The sequence below is a fragment of the Haematobia irritans genome, chromosome 5 (genome assembly GCF_050003625.1).
Source record: "Haematobia irritans isolate KBUSLIRL chromosome 5, ASM5000362v1, whole genome shotgun sequence".
Taxonomy (NCBI): Eukaryota; Metazoa; Arthropoda; class Insecta; order Diptera; family Muscidae; genus Haematobia; species Haematobia irritans.
In genome coordinates, this window is record NC_134401.1 from 47,177,528 (window position 1) to 47,199,033 (window position 21,506).

General features: G+C 32.0%; 1 protein-coding gene across 1 annotated transcript in view; it reads left to right on the top strand.

Annotated features, from left to right (window-relative positions):
• Window positions 1-21,506, top strand: part of LOC142239673 (cell adhesion molecule Dscam1-like) — a 179,970-nt gene that overhangs the window by 14,678 nt on the left and 143,786 nt on the right. Inside the window, exons 9-15 of the mRNA XM_075311459.1 lie at window positions 621-782; window positions 7,053-7,340; window positions 7,853-8,140; window positions 12,554-12,844; window positions 12,974-13,264; window positions 13,364-13,654; window positions 17,173-17,463. Coding sequence (XP_075167574.1) covers window positions 621-782; window positions 7,053-7,340; window positions 7,853-8,140; window positions 12,554-12,844; window positions 12,974-13,264; window positions 13,364-13,654; window positions 17,173-17,463 — 1,902 coding nt within the window. The remainder of the gene's footprint in view (window positions 1-620; window positions 783-7,052; window positions 7,341-7,852; window positions 8,141-12,553; window positions 12,845-12,973; window positions 13,265-13,363; window positions 13,655-17,172; window positions 17,464-21,506) is intronic.

The window sequence follows — 21,506 nt, forward strand, 5'->3', positions numbered from 1 at the left end:
TTATTTCTATAGAGAATTTTGTCAACATTTTAGTGCTACAAAAAATTTTGTAAAAATTTTATTTGTATAGAAAATTTTGTCAAAATGTTATTTCCATAAAAAATTTTGTCAAAACTTTATTTCCATGGAAAATTTTGTCAAAATTATATTTCTATAGAAAATATTGTCAAAATTTTATTTCCATAAAAAATTTTGTCAAAATTTTATCTCCATAGAACGTTTTAACCGGATCAAAATTTACGAATTTAAGTTTAAATTATATTAAATAAATGGATAGATATTTATTTAAAACAAATATTAATCACATGAATTAATGAATCAATTATTTTTTTAATTAGATCAATTCATGTTTTAAGTAATGTCGTTGATTGGTACTGACAAAAGCAATTAAAAATTAATTGGATCAATTATTTTCGTGATTGAATAAAAAACAAAATATCGCAATATAACTACAAAAATAAAGAAATCAAAGAAATGAATATTCGCCTTAGATTTCAGCTTCGAATAAAATCCTTTGGCTATTAAGAAATTCGTTTGGCTGAAATATCATACCCTTGATTATTTTTTCTTTTTTTTAATTGTATAATATATTTATTAATTTTCCATTATTTTTCTTACAGACAACCGTGCCCTGCCCATTAACCGCAAACAAAAGGTCTTCCCCAATGGTACCTTGATTATTGAAAATGTTGAACGTAACTCGGATCAGGCTACTTACACTTGTGTTGCCAAAAATGCTGAAGGCTACTCGGCTCGTGGTTCATTAGAAGTTCAAGTTATGGGTAAGTTTTTCAATTTACCAATTTTCAGGTCACATTGCTACAGACAAATGTTGACCCAGATCATATAAACCAAAAATGACAAGGGATATCTGGGATCTATAAAACGAAAATGGTAGTCCGAGTCCTTAGTCCTTCTACTTGTTATAATACCCATATGGCTTAGGGTTTTATTCATAAATATTTCTAGATGTTTTAAAACATACAAAATAATACAATTCTCCAACGGGATATTTCACCCAAAGAAGCTTTATTATTTATTATGATTAATTAATTATTATGTTTAATATAAATTTATTATTCATGTTAATCATAAAGCCTCGTTATTTTCCTGCTTGTAGAACATCTTTTTATTATGATTAAGATCCTGAGCCTACTATATACACTGAAAGAAGAGATTTCTTTTCTGGGGAACAAAATTTAAGACGAAGTTTTCTTTTGACACGAACAATTTTTCTTTAAAAAAAATAAAAAAACGTTAGGGACAAACATTGCAATCTGCAAATTGTTTCTATTTTATTTTGACATCAACATTTTTTTTTAATAGTACAAAATATATTTTGTTCCCCAGGAAATATTTTTTCTTTGTGTGTATCATCCACTATTGCCATTTTCGTGATTAAAGATCCCAGAGTTATTAGGATTTATAAATACACATATAAAGTCATCGTTGGTTTTATCGTTTCCCTTGGGCGTTGGGACATGATATTCACTAATTTTGTAAACTACGTTGAATCTCTCGAAAAAGAAACACTTCGCAACTGATTTTTTCGAAAATTTATAATAATCATAATGGCTTTCGATGAATGAATGAATGAGTACAATTCTTTGTTCAAAAAATATTTTATGGGGGGTACTGATAATTCTCATACTTTTAGGTCATAATTGATATTTTTTTTTGAAACCCGAATCAACTCTTTATGTCTAATTAAACATCCGTAGAAATTACACATATTTGATACATTTAATTCAGAAAGAATTTGACCAACAAGGGCCTTAATAAATTACAAATAATATTGTGGAACAAATATCTGTTTCTAAGTTATCCCGATACTTGAACGATGTATTTTTGGAAAGCAGTAACAGAAAAACATCAATCACCAACCTCCAAATAACATACGTTTGTTACTAAAATAGTCGTAAAAATACTTAACTTTGATCATTTATCATTGTTGTAAAAATGTTTTTCCATAAACATTTTTATTCGAAATAAATATTTCATAAAAAATCACATAGTAATATTTTACGGACTGTTGATAATATTCCCCGTTTTTGTGACGCCTGAAAATAAGCAACGGAATAAGGGAACCTCTCAATTAAGTCATCCATTTTTACAAAGGGGAGATAAACCACTGCTGCAATAGGTTTTGGGGTTCGACCAAAACTAGTATAAAACCTTGGATAATCGGTATATAAGTCTAGCCATTGAAGTGATAAAAAAATATATATTGTATCACAGTGATCCTCAATTTTTATTTAAAGTGTTATGCCTTCAAATCATGTCCCACAGCCCAGAGTAGAATAGATTTCGAAGTGCCTTCTATTTGTTTCACTTCTTCAATTTCTGATAGCAAATTTGTTAATTATACAAATAGAAAATTAAAAATGGCTTGAAAAAAAAAATTGGCCATCAACTCTGCTCTCACAGTCCACAGAGTAGAATGAATTTCCAAATTAGAATTCCTTAAATTGATTTTTTACCAAAGTCGTGATATCTTTCTTCTTCATGATTCGCAATGAAGAATAAAGTACCCTTATCTATTTTGACAATTATTATCCAAGTACCCAAAGGCTGCATCAGTATCTTGTAGAGTTATTTTCTCTCGAGACATGGCTCTACTATTAAAATCCTCATTTAATCCAATATAGTCTAAATAATTTAGTATTATTCTTTTCTCAATCCCAAAACTGATGGCCTTCATTGGCTTGGAAGACGATAACACTAAAGGCCTCCCAAGCACGGTTGCCACAATTACATTCTATATAATATATAGAAAATTTTGTCAACACTTTTACACCTTTATATATTAAAAATTTTATTTCTATAGAAACTAGAAAATTTTGTCAAAACTTTATTTCTACACTAATAGAAAAAATTACGTTCCATAGTCGTGAACGGACGGTGACAAAATGAAACGGAAACGTTCACAAAAAATCAAAACGGAATGTTCACAATTTCGTCCACGGGCGTTCACAATTTCATGAACGGCATTCGTTTTTCTTTGGCCATGAAAAGTCTTAAAATAATCGTTAGACGTTATTATGGCAACTCCCTCGGTGGTTCAATGTGCTAAGGCGACTGTTAACGCGTATGGTGCAGGAAACACAGGTTCGAGTCACGCTAGCGGAAGTTTTTTTTTAATTTTGTTTATAAAGTCGTAACCATAACGTTTTCAGATCATGAACGCTGGTTGTTGTTTTGACAACGCATGGTGTCATTTTATCGTTGTCAGATTGACACCGCCTGTTCACAGTTTGACACCACATGTGTGTTGATTCACTTTCATGAACGAATCGTTTTGAAATGAGCACGCCGTGCATGATTTTTTCTATGAGTGTATAGAAAATTTTGTCAATATTTTATTACTATAGACAATTTTGTCAAAATTTTATTTCTAAAAAATTTTTTGTCAAAATGTTGATACCTATATTTCTATAGAAAATTTTGTCAACATTTTATTGCTAGAGAAAATTTTGTCAAAATTTTATTCCTATAGAAAATGTTGTCAAAATTTTTTTTCAATAGAAAATTTTGTCAAAATTTTATTACTATAGAAAATTTTGTCATAATTTTATTTCTATAGAAAATTTTGTCAAAATTTTATTTATACAGAAAATTTTGTCAAAATTTTATTGCTATAGAAAATTTTGTCAAAATTTTATTGCTATAGAAAATTTTGTCAAAATTTTATTCCTATAGAAAATTTTGTCAAAATTGTATTCCCATAGAAAATTTTGTCAATATTTTATTTCTATATAAAATTATGTCAACATTTTGATATCTATAGAAAATTTTGACAATATTTTATTGCTATAGAAAATTTTGTCAAAATTTTATTCCTATAGAAAATTTTGTCAAAATTTTATTTCTATAGAAAATGTTGTCATAATTTTATTTCTATAGAAAATTTTGTCAAAATTTTATTTATACAGAAAATTTTGCCAAAATTTTAGTTCTGTAGAAAATTTTGTCAAAATTTTATTTCTGTATAAAATTTTTTTAAATTTTATTTCTATAGAAAATTTTGTCAAGATCTTGATATCTATAGAAAATTTTGTCAAAATTTTGTTTCTATACAAAATTTTGTAAAAATTTGATATCTATAGAAAATTTTGTCAAAATGTTATTTCTAAGAAAATTTTGTGAAAATGTTATTTCTAAGAAAATTTTGTAAACATTTTATTTCTATAGAAAATTTTGTCAAAATTTTATTACTATAGAAAAGTTTGTCAAAGTTTTATTTCTACAGAAATTTTTGTCAAAATTTTATTTCTGTAGAAAAGTATGTCAAATTTTTTTTTTCTATAGAAAATTTTGTCAAAATTTTGATATCTATAGAAAATTTTGTCAAAATATTGTTTCGATAGGAAATTTTGTCAAAATTTTGATATCTATAGAAAATTTTGTCAATACTTTATTGCTATAGAAAATTTTGTCAAAATTTTATTTCTATAGAAAATTTTGTCAAAATTTTATTTCTATAGAAAATTTTGTCAAAATTTTGATATCTATAGAAAATTTTGTCAATACTTTATTGCTATAGAAAATTTTGTCAAAATTTTATTCCTATAAAAAATTTTGTCAACATTTCTTTTCCATAGACAATTTTGTCAAATTTTTTTTTCTGTAGAAAATTTTGTCAAAATTTTATTTCTATAGAAAATTTTGTAAAATTTTATTTCTAAACAAAATTTGTCAAAATTTTTTTTTAAAAAAAAATTTTTCAAAATTTTATTTCTATAGAAAGTTTTGTCAAAATTTTATTTCTATAGAAAATTTTGTCAACATTTTGTTCCTATAGAAAATTTTGTCAAAATTTTATTCCTATACAAAATTGTGTCAAATTTTTTTTCTATAGCAATTCTATAGAAATTTTGTCAAAATTTTATTCCTATAGAAAATTTTGTCAAAATTTTTTTCCATAGAAAATTTTGTCAATTTTTTTTCCTATAGAAAATTTTGTCAAAATTTTATTTCTATAGAAAATTTTGTCAATATTTTATTGTTATAGAATATTTTGTCAAAATTTTATTCCAATAGAACATTTTGTCAACATTTTTTTCCATAAAAAATTTTGTCAAAATTTTATTTCTATAGAAAATTTTGTCAACATTTTGATATCTGTAGAAAATTTTGTCAAAATTCTATTTCTGTAGAAAATTTTGTCAGAAGTTTATTTCTATAGAAAATTTTGTCAAAATTTTATTTCTATAGAAAATTTTGTCAAAATTTTATTTCTATAGAAAATTTTGTAAAAATTTTTTTTCTATAGAAATTCTATAGAAATTTTGTCAAAATTTTATTTCTATAGAAAATTTTGTCAAAATTGTATTTCTATAGAAAAGTTTATCAAAATTTTATTTCTATAGAGAATTTTGTCAAAACTTTATTTCTATAGAAACTTTTGTCAAAATTTTTTTTCTATAGAAAATTTTGTCAAAATTTTATTTCTATATAAAATTTTGTCACAATTTTATTTCTATAGGAAATTTTGTCACAATTTTATTTCTATAGAAAATTGAAGTATTTGAAGTTGGAAAGAAATATTCGACCAAAACATCAAGAATTCTATCAATCTACCAAATAGTATACAATCTTCAATTTGTGGTAGAATTCTATCAACTCCCAAGGCTTACAACTTTTTTTCCATGGCCTGTGGTTTATCTTTCTGTATTTAAACATGTACCAAAGAGTAATTTCTATGGAATAAAATTCTATTTTTCACTTGTTTAATTATATATTATATTTATAAGAAAATTTATTCTTAAGGCTATTTTAGTGTTTTTCTCATATTTTCATGAAGCTCCGTAAGTGCGAGGTTAGCTAAACAACATCCTGCTTATATACTCATATATCTGTTGGGAACTAAACTGCCGAAAAGTAGAATATATATGAGTAATTTATTTTTTTTCTTATCTAATAGTTAAAGCCTAACGGAGCTACTTGAAAATGATCTTCAATCACTTAAGTCCCTTTGTGATTATTATACTTGCCATTGTTAAGAAATATATGCAACAACAGCTGGATGACAAAAAAAAAATTCTATGGATTGGATATAGAATTTAAATTGTAGGCGCCCGAGCATGAACATATAACAATAATGTTATTTGCGATTTGCTTGCGATTATGTATTTTTTCATAAATATATTTTATTACTATCCAAATGTATTTATTTAGATCGTCTAATTTTGTGTGTCTTTATTCTCAGACAATCGTGGCGCCCGAGCAGAACTATTTAACTTAAAAATACAAAAATTCTTTTATGTAGAAAACATATTTCATTCACATTTTATCATGAATTTACTGAATTGAATTTATGCGAATTTAATTGATCATTTCTCTTCATTTTCACCAAAACCATTTCCGTTCCATTGTCGACTTTATATGGAGTAAAGAAAATACTTTTATAAATTCATGACATTTTAAGCTGTGAATGTTCATAATTTCGATTTAGCCGACATATATATTTTCCTTTTGCTAAGAGTCAATTTAAAATTCATTATGAATCCATTTTCTTTCTTAGTATAAAGGGGGTACGAAGTGGAACCACTTTAGCAAAATAACCTTCAATAATTCTTCAATCAATCATTGTATACAATTTTTACAATTTTAAAATTTTTTTGTTATGAAATAGTACCACCCCAAATAGTACCATTCGATTTTGGTTCGGACATAATCAACATGAACGATATGGTCTCGGCCACATGTACGGTAAACAAAGGTGATACACCCTTAGATCTTCACTGGACAACAGCTCCGGATCCTAGTTTGGGTGGGGGTCGTCTTATGACCAATGATGGTATCTTGATAACCAAGACAACGCAACGTATTAGCATGCTGAGTATTGAATCGGTACATGCCCGTCATAGGGCCAATTATACATGTGTGGCACGTAACGCTGCCGGGGTTGCATATCATACAGCCGAGCTAAGGGTTAATGGTGAAGATTAAGATTTTTTGAAAAAAAAAACTAGATCTAATATTTTTGATAGTTTTTTGTTTGATTTTAAGTTCTCTCTTAACCTTGTCCCCCGTTTTGTGCTCCATCTTAGTTTTGCCCCAAATAGTGCCCTTTGATTTTGGCGAGGAAAGTGTTAATGAATTGGATATGGTATCAGCCTCGTGTACCGTAAATAAAGGAGATTTGCCTTTGGATATCCATTGGACCAGGAATGGTGGTCGCATATATACCAATGATGGTTTGGTGGTTACCAAAACTAGCCAACGTATGAGTGTTTTAAGCATAGAATCGGTACGGGCCCGTCATGCGGGAAATTATAGCTGTGTGGCCACCAACAATGCTGGGGTTATGAAACACTCGGCCTATCTAAGAGTCAATGGTTAATAATTTTTAAAAAATGTTCTCAAAGAGTAGAGTTTTGTTTTCTTGTTTATAATGTTCCTTCTTCTTCTTCTTTTCGTTTAAATTATATTTTCTCTTGTATCCTGTAAAAACGATAAGTTTTACCACAAATTGTCCCCTTTGACTTTGGCGAGGAAAGTGTTAATGAATTGGACATGGTATCCACATCGTGTACGGTGAATAAAGGGGATTTACCTTTGGATATCTATTGGACTCGTAATGGAGGACGTATCTATACCAACGATGGTTTAGTGGTCATGCGTAATAATCAACGTTTAAGTGTCCTCAGTATAGAATCTGTGAGGGCTCGTCATGTTGGCAATTATACCTGTGTTGCCACCAATAGTGGCGGTGTTACCATGGCCTCGGCCATGCTGAGGGTTAATGGTTGGCATTCTAGCATTTTAAATAAATATGACAATTCATCTTCTTAGTTTTTGTTTTAGTTTTGGTTTTTTAATAAAACGCCCTTTTGTAATCTCTTACCAGTTCTACCCCAAATAATGCCTTTTAATTTTGGTGAGGAGAGTATAAATGAAATGGATATGGTATCGGCCTATTGTACCGTTAATAAGGGTGATCTACCTATGGATATCTATTGGACCCGTAATGGTGGACGAGTTTTCAGCAATGATGGACTTATGGTTACCCGTAATAGTCAACGTATAAGTGTCTTGAGTATAGAATCGGTGAGGGCTAGACATGCTGGCAACTATACTTGTGTTGCCACCAACAATGCTGGAGTTACCACTCAATGGGCCATTTTGGCCGTGAATGGTTAATAAGTTCACTATGTGATTTTCTATTTTTTGTTCCCTAAAATATTCTTCTTTAATTTAGTTTTCAGTTTAATCCCATAATATATCCTTGATGAATTAATCTATCAGAAATGCAAATAGCATTCTGGAATTGAGGGCTTAATTTTGATTTTAAATTATCTACAGAAAGTTGGTATTTCGCTATCTATCAAAATTTGAACTAATAATTTTGTACTAAAACTTGATTTGTAATATCTAAATTCATACAATATAGAGGAACCTATGAGGATAAAGAGGCAGCCCGATTTATTTTCAGGCTCACTTAGACTACTCAGTCCATTGCGAACCTATGAAAACTGTTCGTCTTAATAGATAAAATATCACCCTCATCACATACACAAGATCTGTGTATACTCAACAGGGATGGAAAATTTAATTTTTTGTACTATTTTGTTTGTTTTTTGGTACTTTTCAAACTGTAAATGTAGTGTGGATCATTTAGTACCATTTTAGCTGAACAACTTCTTTGCGTTTACTTCGAACGTTTTTCTTTCCAAAATTCGACTTTATAAAATGACATACATAGTTTGGAGGAAGGAAGAAAAAGTACAATCTCTACGCTGCCTTGGTACTTCTGGACCAACCCTATTTATCAATCCTGGGTCTTTAGAATGTACTCCAAAACCCGCTTGTTCATCCAATATGGGGCCATCAGTGTAGAAATCTATATAACGCTTATTCCCCGGGGTCTGTATGCACCAAGCCCTACTGTTGGGAATTAGAGTTTCCAACTTTTTGTGGCGAAAAATGGTTTCGCCAGAGTGTAATCCACTATGTTTGGCACATCTGACATTATTTTGAGTACCGAACTGTGACCGTACCTTTTTTCCGACCACAGCGATATCTCGCGCAACCGCACAGCCGCAGCTGACTATTTGGTCAAAATGTCTAAAGGCAATAGATGCAGCATGACATTAAGGGAATCTGTCCCTGTCTTTCTGAATGCATCTGAGATATACAAGCAGGCCATTCACTGAATTTTCTCTAAACTTGTCGGCTTCTGAAAACCCAGCCACCAGACCACAACACCATATAGCATTATAGGTCTAACCACTGCCGTGTATAGCCAATTCACAATTTACGATTTTAGTCCCCACTTTTTTCTTACTGCCTTTTTGGATGAGTACAAAGCTACCTTGGCTTTTCTCGCCCTTTCTTCAATATTAAGCTAAAAGTTCAGCTTCTTTTCCAAAATAACTCCCATATATATTGCGCACTCACCAAAGGGAATTTCGATACTCGCTAACGAGATGGACTTAACGGTGGGAAGTTTGTGATCTTTGCAGTATATGACTACATAGTTCTGTCTGTGCGGGATTTACTCCAAGACCATTCTCTTTCGCCCATTTCTCAGTCATCCGGAGGGCTCTTTGTATAATATCTCAAATTGTGGATTGGAGCCACATCATCTGCATATTCCACCAATTTTATACTTTCATTTTCTAGGGATACCAGAAGGCTGTTTAAAGCAACATTCCAAAGAAGAGGTGATAGAACTCCCTACTCCTTGTACTAGTGTAGCTGAAATACATCGCTTCGTTAGAAATGGGTCTAACAGCCTAAGTATCATAATGTACTGAATAGTCTAAGTGAGCCTGAAAATAAATCGGGCTGCCACTTTAACCTAACAGCCTAAGTATTCATTGGTCAACATTCAGAGCTGTCAATCCATTTAATATCGAGCTCGGATGGACGTTATTGAATGGCCCTTCGCTAGACATCGAAGAAAGCCATAATCGTGTAATCATTGACAGATAGTACGCTTTCAATAAAGCTGACCAGTTCATGCAATGCGGTCTCAGTAGATCTGCCCTTCGAGTAACATGCTTACTTTACGTCTTTTCGAGAACAATCTTGAATCGATGCGTGGCAAAGATAAAAGGGGTCTTATAGAACTACATCTATCATCCGTCTCGAGCGTGGTGCAATGATTAGCATGCCTGCCTGGAATGAAAAGGGTTATTCGTTCAACCCAAGGTTCGACCACCAAAAATATTTTCAGCGATGCTCTCTCTGTAATGCTGACGACTTTTCTGGGTGTTTCAAAATGACACTCTTCGTGAAACGCCGTTCGGCTATAACAGGTTGGCTGATAAGTCCCCGGTCTAACAAAGAAAAACAAATTTTTGTTGTCAAAATTCGTTTTTATTATTCAACATAGTTCCCTTCAAGAGCGATACAATGATTATAACGACCTTCCAATTTTTTGATACCATTTTAGTAGTACTCCTTCGGTTTTGCCTCAGTTTCCGCGATCACCTCTTCATTGCAGCCAATTTTTTTCCCTGCGAGCATCCTTTTGAGGTCTGAGAACAAGAAAAGTCGCTGGGGGCCAGATCTGGAGAATACGGTGGGTGGGGAAGCAATTCGAAGCCCAATTCATGAATGAATTCATTTTTGCCATCGTTCTTAATGACTTGTGGCACGGTGCGTTTTCTTGGTGGAACAACACTTTTTTCTTCTTCATATGAGGCCGTTTTGCCGCGATTTCGACCTTCAAATGCTCCAATAACGCCATATAATAGTCACTGTTGATGGTTTTCCCCTTCTCAAGATAATCGATAAAAATTATTCCATGCGCATCCCAACAAACAGAGGCCATTACTTTGCCAGCGGACTTATGAGTCTTTCCACGCTTCGGAGACGGTTCACCGGTCGCTGTCCACTCAGCCGACTGTCGATTGGACTCAGGAGTGTAGTGATAGAGCCATGTTTCATCCATTGTCACATATCGACGGAAAAACTCGGGTGTATTACGAGTTAACAGCTGCAAACACAGCTCAGAATCATCAACACGTTGTTGTTTTTGGTCAAATGTGAGCTCGCGCGGCACCCATTTTGCACAGAGCTTCCGCATATTCAAATATTGATGAATGATATGACCAACACGTTCCTTTGATATCTTTAAGGCCTCTGCTATCTCGATCAACTTCATTTAACGGTCATTCAAAATCATTATGTGGATTTTTTTTATGTTTTCGTCGTTAACCACCTCTATCGGGCGTCCACTGCGTTCACCGTCCTCCGTGCTCATTTCACCACGCTTGAATTTTGCGTACCAATCAATTATTGTTGATTTCCCTGGGGCAGAGTCCGGAAACTCATTATCAAGCCAAGTTTTTGCTTCCACCGTATTTTCTCCCTTCAGAAAACAGTATTTTATCAAAACACGAAATTCCTTTTTTTCCATTTTTTTCGACGTCATCTATGTGTTAGACCGGGGACTTATCAGCCAACCTGTTAAAAGGGAGGTCCCTTGTCATTGAGCTAAACATGGAATTGGACAGCACTCAGTGATAAGAGAGAAGGTCACCACTGTGGTATCACAAGGGACTGAATAGTTTAAGTGAGCCTGATATATCACAGTGCCACAATACCTAACCTAACTTCAGGGTCTATTGGGCAGATTTCTACTGAAGTTACCACCTAATGATCCTCCATTAAAGCCAACGATATTAAAAATTGCCTCGCTAAAGATGTCTAAGAAACATCGAAATGCTCTATTTATCCTTAAGAAATTCAAATCAATCTACCCAAGTTCATTGTTGGCCAGAGAATTTCCTACAAATGGTCGCAACGAATTGAAGTTGGCAAACGGGAATGGTTACAAAATTAAACGCTAATACCATTGATCTCTTAGGGTGATATTGACTTGCTTTTTTCCAAGTGTTAGACAAAGTTTCCCAGCCCAAATTAAGGCGTTCAGAATCACTTAAACTAATGGCGAATAGATCGAGCTTTAGATGAAGTTAATCGAGAAGAAGTACTCGACAAAGAGCATATGCCGCGTGCTTCAGCTCAAAATTTGTCCCAGGCCATCATAAATAGTTAAAACGTAATAGGCGAGCAGTTCAGTTTGCCACTGAGACACCGCAGAGAAGTGAAAGTATATAAGTTAGCGAGGCCAGAAATACCTTACCTATTCCAAGAGAACTCTTCTCTCTCTCTCTCTCTCTCTCTCTCTCTCTTGCCCTCAAAAACTTACAAGATCTCTGTGAAAAGGGATGAGGACTACAATTGATCTGCTGAAGTCCTTCAGATGGTACGTTGTCTGATATGCAGTGATAATGTGTTATTGCCTGATAAGAGTGATTGCAAATAAGATAGGGTTGAAGACCAAAGGCTATTCTCTAGATGTCCAGCGGAGGTGATTGTTTCCCTGACCTATATACAAAGCAATCCTAATAAATTATTTTAATATAATATATGCCTTACATTCAGGTAAATTCCAACCAAAATGGATTGATCTACCTTTCTCCTAATGTCGATTTATCTACTCAAAATATTTTCATACATCCATCTAATAATCAAAAGCTTCCAAAATGTATATACCAACAAGATACAGCTAAGTTAAATTCTTCAATTCCTTCAGTGCCACCACAGATTGTGCCATTTTCATTTGGTGAAGAACCTGTGAATACGGGTGAAAGTGCCGGTATTCAATGTATGATACAGAAAGGAGATGTACCCATCAACATCAAATGGACATTGAATTCTCGACCCTTGATTAATAATGAAGAGGGTATAACAATTTTGAAATTATCAGCAAAGACAAGTGTTTTGAATATACCCAGTGTAGCTGAATATCATCGGGGTGTATTTAAATGTATAGCAGAAAATAAAGCAGGAATCACATTTTATGCCTCCGAATTGAAAGTTAATGGTATTAAGACGAAGTGATGACTATATTTCAATGTTGTGTTTTCTTAATTTTTCAATTTTCATAGTAACTATTTTGCTCTTGAGTTGTTTTTTTCTCCGATTTGTGTTATTAGTTTCATTTGTCTCTTAGTTCCTCCCCAGATAATGCCTTTCTATTTTGGTGATGAACCCATGAATATGGGTGATATGTTTGGGGCTCAATGTATGATCAGTAAGGGTGATTTACCATTAAATATCTATTGGACTTTGAATTCTCAACCCATTGTCAGTGGTGAAGATGGCTTTACCCTGATGCGTATGAATCCTCGAACAAGTACTCTGAATATACAATCTCTGGAGGGTAAACATCGTGGGGTCTATCAATGTATAGCCAATAATAAGGCTGGCGATACATCATATTCCGCTGAGTTACATGTTAATGGTTAGAGTGATATTAGAATTTAAGAAGGTTTTCTTGAAGATTTTATTTTATTTTTTAACTTTTTAATTTTAATTGATTAATTTTCCTTTATATGATTAGTACCCCCACAAGTCTTACCCTTTAATTTTGGTGAAGAAGTCTACAATATGGGTGATGTTCTAAGTACAACCTGTGTTGTTCTCAAGGGTGATTTACCCTTAACTATCCATTGGACTTTAAATTCAGAACCCATAATATCTGGGGAAAATGGTTTTACCATATTAAAGTTAAATGCACGCACCAGTTATTTGAGTGTTGATTCTTTGGAGGCAATACATCGTGGTACTTATCGTTGTATTGCTGTCAATTTAGCTGGTTTAGCTGAACATGCTGCTGAATTACAAGTTAATGGTGGGTTTATTTTTTCGGAAAAGTAGTTCAATATATTTCCTATATATTTATTTATGGTATAAGGTTGTACTAACACATTTTGTAATTTAATATTTTCAAACTAAAATACGTTAAAATTTTTCCAAAAAGCATACATGGGTGTATGAGAATTTTTGGTGCAATAATTCGTAGCTTTTTTATAAACAAAATGTAATAAAAATATTAATTGTCCTTTACTTGAGTTATATTTCATTCGAAATTTTTCATAAATTCCATCATTAGGGGATACTTCATATATCTATAAAACAATAAACACCGTCTCACATTATTTTCATTGTTAGAGCTTAAATAACATCCCGAATATTCTGTGGTTTACATATTGCAATAGATAAACCAACAGATGAGTTATGTTGTACTAGGTATAACAATAAAAATATTAGTGTAGTTATTGTTGTACACAGAAAACATTTTCACGAAAATTTTTCCAATTAAAATTTTTCCAATTGAGTTTCAAAAAATATTCAATTAAAAATTAAATTGATTCAAAAAATTTTTTAATTGAAACAAAAATCGATTACAAAAATTAATAGTATCAATTAATTTTTAAATTGGTTCAATTAATTTTTTAATTGGCTTTCAATTAATTTATTATTTCTGTGATTGAAGACATTTCAATTAACAAATTAATTGGATCAATTAATTTCGTGATTGATTCAGAAACAATTTTTTGTGTGTATATGTCAATTATCCCCTGAAATATTGGAAAAATAAAAAATAGCAATTAGAGGAATAAGACTTAATTTAAAAATATCTAAATCTCAAAATTAAAAGAGTTTGTTTAGAAAAAAGATAGAAAAAAAAAAATAAAAAAAATGTTATAAATTAAATTCAATTCAATAATTTTTAAAACTTTACCTCAGGAAAGGATTAATAACCACAGCTTAAAAATTGTAATATCAATTACTTGTTGCAAAGAAATACTAGCCGATTAAAACGTCCGGTAATACTGGTCAGTATATGAAGAAATGAAATTTATATAAATAAAATTTTTAATTAGGGGGGATCATTACTTCTTCTTACTTAGCCCTCTCCAACTAAAAAGTTCTTCACAAATTGTTTATTTTGCTATAGAAATTAAATTTTGAGAAAATTTTCTATAGTTATAACATTTTGAGAAAATTTTCTATAGAAATAAAATGTTGACAAAATTTTCTATAGAAATAAAATTTTGACAAAATTTTCTATAGAAATAAAATTTTGACAAAATTTTCTATAGAAATAAAATTTTGACAAAATTTTATATAGAAATAAAATTTTGACAAAATTTTCTATAGAAATAGAATCTTGTCCAATTTTCTACAGAAATAAAATGTTCACAAAATTTTCTATAGAAATAAAATTTTGACAAAATTTTCTATAGAAATAAAATTTTGACAAAATTTTCTATAGAAATAAAATTTTGAAAAAAATTTCTATAGAAATAAAATTTTGACAAAATTTCTTATAGAAATAAAATTTTGACAACATTTTCTATAGAAACAAAGTTTTGAGAAAATTTCTTATAGTAATAAAATTTTGAAAAAATTTTCTATAGAAATAAAATTTTGAGAAAATTTTCTATAGAAATACAATTTTGAGAAAATTTTCTATAGAAATAAAATTTTGAGAAAATTTTCTATAGAAATAAAGTTTTGAGAAAAATTTCTATTGAAATAAAACTTTGATAACATTTTCTATAGAAATAAAATTTTGAGAAAATTTTCTATAGAAATAAAATTGTGAGAAAAGTTCGTATAGAAATAAAATTTTGACAAACTTTCTATTGAAATAAAATTTTGACAATAGTTTCTATAGAAATAAAATTTTGACAAAATTTTCTATAAAAATAAAGTTTTGAGAAAATTTATAGAAATAAAATTTTGACAAAATTTTCTATAGAAATGAAATTTTAACAACATTTTCTATAGAAATAAAGTTTTGAGAAAATTTCTTATAGAAATAAAATTTTGACAACATTTTCTATAGAAATAAAATTTTGAGAAAATTTCTTATAGAAATAAAATTTTGAGAAAATTTTCTATAGAAATAAAATTTTGAGAAAATTTTCTATAGAAATGAAATTTTAACAACATTCTCTATAGAAATAAAATTTTGACAAAACTTTCTATAGAAATAACATTTTGAGAAAATTTCTTATATGTTAGAAGCAAAATTTTCTATAGAAATAAAATTTTGAGAAAATTTTCTATAGAAATAAAATTTTGACAACATTTTCTATAGAAATAAAATTTTGCAAAACAAAACTTTTTGGTTTGGTAAAATTTTCTTCTAAATTTGGTAGATTATTTTTGACTCGAGTGGCAACCGTGACTGTATCTCTCTTAAATTTTTCGTATTACCCATCTAAACATTCTTCACCATAGGATTTATGTTTGTTTATAGGGAAAGAAGAATTTAGATTCTCCAATTAATTAAGCAAGCATTCCACTTTCTAACTCCCTTCCCTTCGCAACCTTCTTTTACTTTAGGAACGCGGTATCCTTCCTCATTTTTTTCGTGTTTGGAATGTTCTGCCAGGTTGGCCAGGTTCTGAATTGATTCTTCCCCATGTGGCGGAGTGAAAACAGGGCGATATTAATGAAACCCCTCTACGATCTCCCTATATTATCTACAGGTCCATACATCTGAACTGATATTCAACTCAGATGTGGTCGCCCATGATTCTCAGGTCCTTGGTATTTTTACTTGCACTCAAAAAAAGTGAACCCTCTATTGCACTAAAGCCAATTTAACTCTAGTTTATGTTAGTTCAGGGTTTGAGAAAATATCTAAAATATTTATTTATTTTTGTGAAGTCGGCGTTTCCTATACAGGTTAGCTAAAATTTTCTAAAATTAAACAAAATTTTCTAAAATTTACCGAAAGTATCCTTTCATGGTGTGTTCACAGTTTTTTGAGTGGGTGGTTCCAATCGGGTCTACTTCCCAAAGAAGTAGACCCACATGTTAGGTTAGGTATAGGGGCAGCCTGTTATTTCAGTCCATTGTGATACCAAAGGTGGTCGCCACTTTTCCCCAAATATCGTCCGATATCGTCTTGTGTTTTATATGTATCTCTTTAGGTCTAAAGTCCAGTGTATCGCTCAAAGTCAAAAGCCCTAGTTTATATGGTCCTTATAGTCCCATTTGAGCCATGATAATAAATCTCTTGGACTCACTTCAAAATTTTAATATTGCATTTCCTTTTCACCATGTCACGATGACCTAGTTATACAGTTGTATTCATATTTGGAAATTTTAAATTTCCCTGTAATATTAAGAGATAAATATGAGATATATTTATCGAATTGATCAGATAAAAAACCAATTTGTCGAAAAAAGTACAGTTACTTGAAGAAAATACCAACTTGTTAATTGTATAGAGAACTTTGGTATATTTTGGAAACCTATCTAATCCATTATTTAAAGACATTAGTTATTCTATATTCCAAATGTTACATGTACTCTAATATCAATAAAAAAATTTTTCAAAAATTATAGTACCACCAAAAATTGCTCCATTTAGTTTCGGAGAACATATTATGAATCGTGGAGAAGTAACCAGCGTAGTTTGTATAGTACCTAAGGGTGATTTGCCTCTTAATATTCATTGGACTTTAAATTCGGAACCAATAAGATCAGGTGAAGATGGATTTTTAGTTATGCAAATGAATGCTCGTACCAGCTATTTGAGCATTGATTCTCTACAGGATAAACATCGTGGAATTTATCGTTGTGTGGCGGTAAATTTAGCTGGTATAGATGAATATGCAGCTGAATTGCAAGTCAATGGTGTGTTATCGGGAAAAAGAAGATTTCTATTGTATTGATTTTTGAATTCTCTGCTAACATTATCTTTATACTCTCTCTCTCTCTCTCTCTGTATAATAACTTTTAGACACTTTTCTCTTAAGCTTTTACTGCTACGCCAAACTAATTTTCTGGGAATTAATGAAGCTACTTACAAACTATGTTGTTGTTGGTTGGTTGTCAAAATTTATTTTAAAAAGTAATATAAAAAAAGAGTTAATATAACGTTGTCGTGTAAAGAAGAAAATTAAATTTAGACCTTGAAGTCAATTGATTCAAAATCAGATAATTCTGTGCTAAAACTCTTGATAGTATCATACGATATAGTGGTTGATATAGATTAACCCTCTAATGCCCAAGCACGCCTTTAGGCAGTCTTCTTTTAATAAGGAAGCTTTTAGTAAAACACACCTTAAGACAACAAACATAGGTAAAATAAAAAGTAAAAATAAAAAGTTAAAAAACTTAGTTACAACTGTTCAAGAGACTTTGTAGCATATACTGAAATTTACCGTTTAGTTTTCTTGCTTTCGTGTCGTTAACATTGAAAATTTAATCAGCTGGCAAAAAAATTGGGGCATTAGAGGGTTAAGTTGGGTTAGGTTGTAGAGGATATCATCAATTCTTGAATTGAATTATATGTGCATTGTGATTCCTCGATGTAATTCCCCAAACTCTTTCTCCTGTGGTGGTGTTCTTTGAAGTCGTTCAAGAATTTCCATTTGTCCATATTCCTTAAACTGGCCAGAGGCCCAAGCAGCCAGAGGCCCTTATGAAGGCGAGTATGTTTCTTAAGCTACATTCCCGCAGATCGGTGAGGGCCTGGATAGAAAAAAGAGCTCTGTATCTTGTTTCTTCTAATGGATAATGCTGCACACTGGTCCAGGAAATGCTACGAGTCTTCAGTAATTTCCGGGTCCAGACACCATCTACAGATGTCATCATCTTTAAGGTCTATTTTTACCATATGTTTCCCAAGCGTATTATGCTCAGTTGTAATGCCAAATAAAGGCCGCAACTCCTGTCAGTTTATCGCCCCCATATCATCTTAGTTTGCTCGCAACCTTCCGAAGAGACCCAACGTCCTCGCCATAGTTCATCATATTTGACATCAATCCTGTAAAGAAAAGAAAACAGTGGAGGAAAGTCTGCAGGGACATTATTCGCTTCACGAGGGAATTTCCAACTATTCCATATTTGGCAGCCACCGTGGTGCAATGGTTAGCATGCCCGCCTTGCATACACATGGTCGTGGGTTCGATTACTCATTCGAACGAACACCAAAAAGTTTTTCAACGGAGGATTATCCCACCTCAGTAATGCTGGTTATATTTCTGAGGGTTTCAAAGCTTCTCTAAGTGGTTTCACTGCAATGTGGAACGCCGTTCGGACTCGGCTATAAAAAGGAGGTCCCTTGTCATTGAGCTTAACATGGAATCGGGCAGCACTCAATGATAAGAGAGAAATTCACCAATGTTATATCACAATGGACTGAGTAGTCTAAGTGAGCCTGATACATCGGGCTGACACCTAACCTAGAGCCAACAAATTACGTTTCAATATCACTTCATTATCGATGTTTATAAAGAGAAAACTTAGATTGTTGTTCCGACAGAATTGAATATTCTTTATATCTGGGATTTCTATACAAAAGTACATAATTCCAACGATTACTAGAACACTTCCGAATGTAGTGATGGAGTTTATGAAGAAGAAGTGTCGTCACTTTAAAAAATAATCCATCAGAACTCTGGTTCCAAACAGAGTACAATGACAAGACCAACAAATTACGATTCAGATATCATTGACGAAAGTACACGCAGAGAAGGAATATGATAATCGCAAACATGTTTCAAGAGCAAAATGTTATGTTTAGACTGTGAACATGGAACATTTTTGTCGCAAAAATGTTATTTTCTCGGCAAACATATGCATGGAAAACAAATCAGATACATAATTTTCGAGAAAATAACATGGTTGCGTCTCTGGGTGTACCCCGAATACTGACTATGACACCAAAATCAATTTTCCACCCACCTAACAATATAACCCACTTAACAATAAAGAGAAAACTTTGATTGTTGTCCTTGCATAATCGAATAGTTTTTTAGATCCAGGAATATTCAAAAGTTCTTTAGATCTTCTCCATGCAGATTAATATGTTAAAGAGAAAAATTTTCTTTTTCATTTGAAACGGAAATCATTTAACATTTAGGCATTACTGATATCATCTATGGAAAAAACAATTAAAATTTGTAATACTAATAATTTTTGATTTCCTTTATTTCCCAATAGTACCACCGCAAATAAGTCCATTTAGCTTTGGTGAAGAACCTTTGAATCGTGGTGAAGTTGCCAGTGTGGTTTGTGTGGTACCCAAGGGTGATTTACCCATGGATATATATTGGACATTGAATTCGGCTTTGATTGTTACTGGTGAAAATGGTTTTAATATCTTTAAAATGAACAAAAGAACAAGTTCATTAAATATTGATTCACTCGAAGCTTATCATAGGGGTGTATACAAGTGTATAGCTAATAATTCAGCAGGATATGCTGAATATGTTACGGTTTTGGATATTAATGGTTAATAATTTTTAATATAGATTTTTTTATATTTATGGTAGTTTTAGTGATTTTTTTATAGATTTTTATTTTTGTTATTCCTTATCCATATATTGAGAGATAAATAATATCATTTTTCTGGTCGATTTTAGAAATAGATAAAAAAGTTGGAATTCAGTAATTAAAAACAATCGCATAAGTAAGATGCGATTGTCTCTGATGTCTGCAATTTTTAAACCTTGTCTCGTTCAAAGGGGTCCCTACTGATCCATCTGTTTATATATTTGTGGTCACAACTCTTAACAGCCTAACTCGAGTTAGGACAAAATTGAGTTATTAGCACCTCGTATTCAGCGTATCTTATTTGCTCTAAATTTTTTCATGTTTGTATCTCTTCTAGGAAGGTAATTAATCCTAATCCAAAAAACACCTTCTCCTGATTTTCAGTGAAGATTCAAAACTTTAAACTCCTGTACTGAAAATATTGAAAAACAGACTTAGTATGTTATGGGTTGTGACCACAGATATGTTTAACCTTATTGAGCCCTTATTGACTCAACGGGGTCCTTACCAAGGAGAAGAGTTAGTCTTAGTTGATTCAATGAATTTGTTGACTTAATACATCTTAAGGATCAGATTAATTAAGTTTGAACGGAGTTACCAATATGGAGAAGAAGTTACGAATCTAAAGGGTGATACGGTCAAAATTTGGTCAATATAAACTTGACGTATTTCTTTCAATTTTGCATTTAAAAAACCTGAACACCCCTCATTTTGAAGGTGGTTGTGTGTAGAATGTTGCTCCTATTTTGATTTTGGAATTCACTCGTCAGTTGTCAAAATGCCGTCCAAGCACGAAGAGCAGCGTATCAAAATTTTGCTCGCACATCGCGAAAATCCGAGCTACTCGCACGCAAAACTGGCAAAATCGCTAAAAGTTGCCAAATTAACCGTCACAAATGTAATTAAAGTGTTTGGGGAACGTTTGTCGACAGCCAGGAAGTCTGGATCGGGGAAAATCGAAAACCGGAAGCCGCTGAGACGACAAAGAGAGTTGCCGGTAGTTTCAAGCGAAACTCTAACCTCTCTCTCCGAGATGCCGCAAATAAGCTGGGTGTATCGTCTACAACCGTGCATCGAGCCAAAAAAACGAGCCGGACTGTCGACTTACAAGAAGGTAGTGACTCCAAATCGCGATGATAAACAAAATACGACGGCCAAAGCGCGATCCCGGAGGCTGTACACGACGATGCTGACGAAGTTTGACTGCGTGGTAATGGACGACGAAACCTACGTCAAAGCCGACTACAAGCAGCTTCCGGGACAGGATTTACACGCGTTTTCCCTTGACCGAATTTTGACCGTATCACCCTTTACCTCGAGAAAAAATAATATCTCCCATTTCTAAGGAAGCATCTCAAACGATTGCCGTTCAAGCTCGTCTAGAAAATGGGGCCCTC